This window comes from Drosophila persimilis, unplaced genomic scaffold, assembly GCF_003286085.1.
Source record: "Drosophila persimilis strain 14011-0111.01,24,50 unplaced genomic scaffold, DperRS2 tig00000653-arrow-arrow-pilon, whole genome shotgun sequence".
NCBI lineage: Eukaryota > Metazoa > Arthropoda > Insecta > Diptera > Drosophilidae > Drosophila > Drosophila persimilis.
The window spans coordinates 1,636,949-1,639,952 of NW_020825330.1; the positions used below are offsets into that span (position 1 = coordinate 1,636,949).

The following is a 3,004-nucleotide window of genomic DNA, read 5'->3' on the forward strand; positions in this document are numbered from 1 at the left end:
AATAAACTTTCATCCGCCTTGTTTGGCAATCCCCTAGATCAGCGTTTGGCGGGGTTATTAATGATAGTGTCGATCCATTGACCCCCGGCCGAAAGCTGCTCCCCAAAACAAGTTCTAGAAATCTCGCTGCTCGAAAGAAAGCCACAGCCAGAGCCAAAGCCAAAGCCAAAGCCAAGGCCTGATGCTGTCTGATGAATAATTCAGTGCCCTCCGGTTCGAGGAAACCGTTTTCGTATTTTTCTATATTTTGCTGCCATTTCTTTTCTTTTCTGGCAATTTTGGCAATTAGCTGTGGGTCAATAGGTCTGCGGGCGAGCTAATATAAGTCGCTACCAGAGCGTCGGACAGCTCAGTTTTAGACGCGAGTCGAAATGAGGAATAGCTGCGTTTGGGCCCTGCTGGCCATCATCGTGCTGTGGCTGGCCTTGGCCACGACCACGACCATGGCCGAGACAATGATCGAGGTGGACGAGAACGGGGACGAGTACGAGCTGAAGCGATTCTTCATTCAGGGCCGGCAGTTGGCCGGCGATGGGAGCAAGTCCCAGTGCGTGGTCACACGCCGCAAGCGCTCAAGTCGGGCGGTTGCCCTGCCACAGTCCGTCTCAGTCAGTTCGCAGCAGCTGAGCGTGGAGCAGGTTCCAGCGGTGGAGCATCGCGAGGGATCCGCCACGATCGGGGCGGATCTGGAGGCCGGCACCAAGCGGCGGTATGTGGCCTTCACGGGTGTGCATCTAGAACCGGCAGATGTGGAGGACGAGGACGATGATGAGGACGACGATGAGGAGGATTTCAACGAGGACGAGGATATCGACCAACAGGAGCAGCAGCACCCCAAAGCCCAGTCTCAGTCGCCGTCGCAGTCACAGTTTGTGCCCGCTGCCTTGGCCCTGCCTTTGGCCCAGTCCAGCGCCTCCCATCTACCCCATGGCGTCAGTGTGGTGGCCAATGCCGCCAGCCAGGCCAACGTGGCCGGAGATGCCGGTATTGTGGTCGTGCAGTCCCACCAGCCGCCCAAAGTCAATCCCGACACCCATGCCGTCTTCGAGCTGAAGCCCGTGAAATCGGATGTCGTGCAGGCGCCCATCCACTCCAGTGCCGTGACCACTGTCCAGGGCTACTATCCGTTTGTGGGCCCCCACTGGCAGGAGTATGGGCCAGACGATGAGGACGAGGACGAGGATGACTACGATGAGGATGAGGACGACTTCTACTACGGCCAGGGCCTTGGCGGCTACTACAGGGAGCGCCCCGGCTACCATCCGCTGGGCGAGTACGACGAGGAGATCATCACCGAGGACAGTCCAATCAGCACGACGGCTGTGTGGAGCACAGGCGTCGACGATGATGATGACATCCATCCCGTCATCAATCAGGCCAACACGAGGCCCAACAATAAGAACAAGAATAAGAACAAGAAGAACAAGAACCAGAAGAATCAGAAGAATCAGAATAAGAACAAGCGAAACAAGAACAAGAAGCAGCAGCAGATGAAGCGGAAGGAGGAGCAGCAGCTGGCGGAGAAGGAGCAGGACCTGGAGCAGAATAACCACGACAACGTGGACATCAAGGAGCAGAAGCAGAAGAAGAAGCCACAGCATCAGCAGCAGGAGAGCTCCCTGGATGGGAACAAGAGACCAAAGAAGAAGCCATCATCCAGCAGCAGCAGCAGCAGCTCCGTTTCCGTTTCGACTTCCTCCTCGGGAAACACTGCCGCCGTCGCGGTGATCAGTTCTAATGGAGATCTGGGATCCTCCCAGCAGAACAAGAAAAAGAAGAAGCGTCCCACTGCCGCCAGCAGCGTGAACAAGCGGAAGACCAGGCCCAGCAGTCAGAAGAAGAAGCGTCCGAGCTCCAGCAGCAGTGGCAGCATCTCCAGCAGCAACAAACGGAGACGCCCCCGTCCCAGCTCGAGCAGCAGCTCCAGCTCCAGCTCCAACAGCGTTGGCGGTTACCGCCGCCGTCGGCCCCAACAGTCGCTCAGCCAGCAGGAGCAGCTCCAGCTGCAGAAGGAGCGCCGCCGCCGCCAGAAGCAGAAGCAGACCCGGAAGCGCCAGCAGCAGCAGCAGAAGCGTCGCCGCCAGGAGCAGCAGCGCCGCCGCAGGAACCGCAATAAGAATCGCCAGTTCTACGGCGATGAGCCCATCATCAATTGCATCTACATCAACAAGGACCCGCCCACGACCACCACACAGCGTCCCTTCTGGAATATCCTGGGCCGCGATACGGGCAGCAATGACCCCACTCCAGCCCCTGTCGCAGGAGCAGTCGCAGGAGGAGCCGTGGCCACCGATGCGGATGCAGTGGATCCCGTGGCAAAGCAGGCCGTCCTTCAGGCGGTTAGACGCAACTTTGGCGACTTCGGCGGACGCAAGCGAACCAATTTGAGATTCGTCTCCTAAGTGGAGATCCCCCAGAGGTTCCCCAGGATGTTCGCCTTGGTGTTTTTTTTTAGTCCTAGCCTTAGTTCTTTTTTTTGTCGTATTTATTTATTTATTGTAATTGGAAGAACTTTTTGTGTTCGATGTCGATGTCGATGAAAGTGCTTATACCGGACGACACGTGGACAACTTTCGTGGGTGAGCCCGGGCGTGGGCTCGGGGCTTCGGAGGGTTCACTGCGGATGCACTCTGGCATTCATTATTGATTTCTCGGGCCACACGGGACACGGGGAACAGAACAGGTGTGTAACCTGAATCTGTCTCCTGATTCTTCCGCCCTCGCCTCGCCTCGCCTCGCCTCGCGTGTCCTGGGCCCGGGGCGAAGACCACCCCCGACAAAGGAGAGACGAGTCCGGTGCGGTCCGGTCCGTGTCCGTCCCGGATATATGCCTCACTGCACACGGGATAGAGCACAGACAGACACTCCCGCCGCACACACACACACAAACACACACACACACTGAATTCTGAAAGTTTGCATTCATGCTGTGCCAGCGGTGCGCATACTTGCCGTGAGTCACTGTTCCATGGATCGATAGCAGCAGCAGCCAGGCAGCCATTCA

General features: G+C 57.5%; 1 protein-coding gene across 1 annotated transcript; it reads left to right on the plus strand.

Annotated features, from left to right (window-relative positions):
- The first annotated feature begins 371 nt into the window (after positions 1-371).
- LOC6597776 (probable serine/threonine-protein kinase mps1) lies at positions 372-2,409 on the plus strand. The gene has a single exon (XM_002022943.2). It carries the CDS (start codon positions 372-374, stop codon positions 2,400-2,402), a length of 2,031 nt encoding a protein of 676 aa, XP_002022979.1. The 3' UTR covers positions 2,403-2,409.
- Positions 2,410-3,004: the final 595 nt, after the last annotated feature.

Bases quoted from the DNA above. Each gene is read 5' to 3' on its own strand.
- LOC6597776 (XM_002022943.2), top strand. From the start codon at position 372: ATGAGGAATAGCTGCGTTTGGGCCCTGCTGGCCATCATCGTGCTGTGG.